The sequence below is a fragment of the Danio rerio genome, chromosome 16 (genome assembly GCF_049306965.1).
Source record: "Danio rerio strain Tuebingen ecotype United States chromosome 16, GRCz12tu, whole genome shotgun sequence".
NCBI classification, from domain to species: Eukaryota; Metazoa; Chordata; class Actinopteri; order Cypriniformes; family Danionidae; genus Danio; species Danio rerio.
In genome coordinates, this window is record NC_133191.1 from 56,535,001 (window position 1) to 56,536,322 (window position 1,322).

General features: G+C 43.9%; 1 protein-coding gene across 2 annotated transcripts in view; it reads left to right on the plus strand.

The window, feature by feature from the left end:
- The window catches only part of LOC101882461 (mannosyl-oligosaccharide 1,2-alpha-mannosidase IA), a 358,413-nt gene extending 357,416 nt beyond the window's left edge, over positions 1-997 (plus strand). For both annotated transcript variants that reach the window (XM_017351571.4, XM_073925560.1), the window contains exon 12: positions 25-997. In XM_017351571.4, the coding sequence (XP_017207060.2) occupies positions 25-154 (130 nt within the window). In that variant the 3' untranslated portion in view covers positions 155-997. The remainder of the gene's footprint in view (positions 1-24) is intronic.
- The last annotated feature ends 325 nt before the right edge of the window (positions 998-1,322 follow it).

Here is a 1,322-nt window from a genome sequence, read left to right on the forward strand (position 1 = left end):
AATGCTGTTCATATGTGATTGCAGATATCTGTACCTGCTGTTCTCAGATGATGACCTGCTGCCGCTGGAGGATTGGGTGTTCAACACAGAAGCTCATCCACTTCCCATCATCCGCAAAGCCTGCAGTACAGACGGACAGACGCCACTGGAGTAACATCACACACACACACACACAGCTTAAACAAGGATTCAGATGCAGGGCTGAAACCTCACACCCCTGACATGGATTCTCAGCTCCTTTCTTGTAAAGGATCCTTTCATAGATAAATAAATAAATGAATATATATAAATATATATATACACACGCTGTGATTGTATATCTCTGAGCCGAGACTCTCTGGATGTGAGAAGTCGGCGTAATTTTTCCCGTGGACAATCAGTGAAACGTGACTTTCTCGAGAAGAGCACCTTTTTTCTTTGCTTCTTTCCTCTGTGAGGAAAAAAAAACGAATAACTTGCAGCCCCGAATCTGTGGGAGGAGCGGCGTGTGATGGTGGGCCACGCCGAGCGAAAGAGAAAACCACTTTTCTTTCACGTCTCACCTGTAATTTATCTTTTCTCTCATGCTTTCATTGTGTGTTCCTTTCCCAGCTCTTCTGCCAAAGCGTTTGCGGTCTTTCTTTTTCATTTCTCTCTCTCCAACACCTGTGATCTTTTCTTCTATCTGGTTTTTCGTGCTATGATTTATCTCCTTTATTATTCCTTTGCGGAACTTGTTTGTACAAACAGGAAGTTGAATGATGTCAATGGCGGGACGTGATTGTTTTTGTGTGATTCTAGTGCTCGTCTTTTTTAAACTGGTATTTTTTATACTGCGAGTGTGTGTGTGTGTGTGTGTGTGCCGTGTTTCTGAGACCAGCGTTGTAAGAGTGAGAAAACACACACACTTGCACTGACACCGTATGACCACTAGAGCTGGGCGATCATTCCTTGATTCATTTTACTTTGGCTTAGTCCCTTTATTCATCAGGGGTCGCCACAGCGGAAGGAACCGCCAACTATTCCAGCATATGTTTTACGCAGCAAATGCTCTTTCAGCTGCAACCCAGTACTGGGAAGGCTGGGCAATCATTCATTCATTCATTTTCTTTTTGGGTTAGGCCCTTTATTAATCTGGGGTTACCACAGCAGAATGAACCGCCAACTTATTTAGCATATGTTTTACACATTGGATGCCCTTCCAGCTGTAACCCATTACTGGGAAGGCTGGGCGATCATTCATTCATTCATTTTCTCTTCAGGTTAGGCCCTTTATTAATCTGGGGTTACCACAGCGGAAGGAACCACCAACTTATCCAGCATATGTTTTACTCAGCGGATGC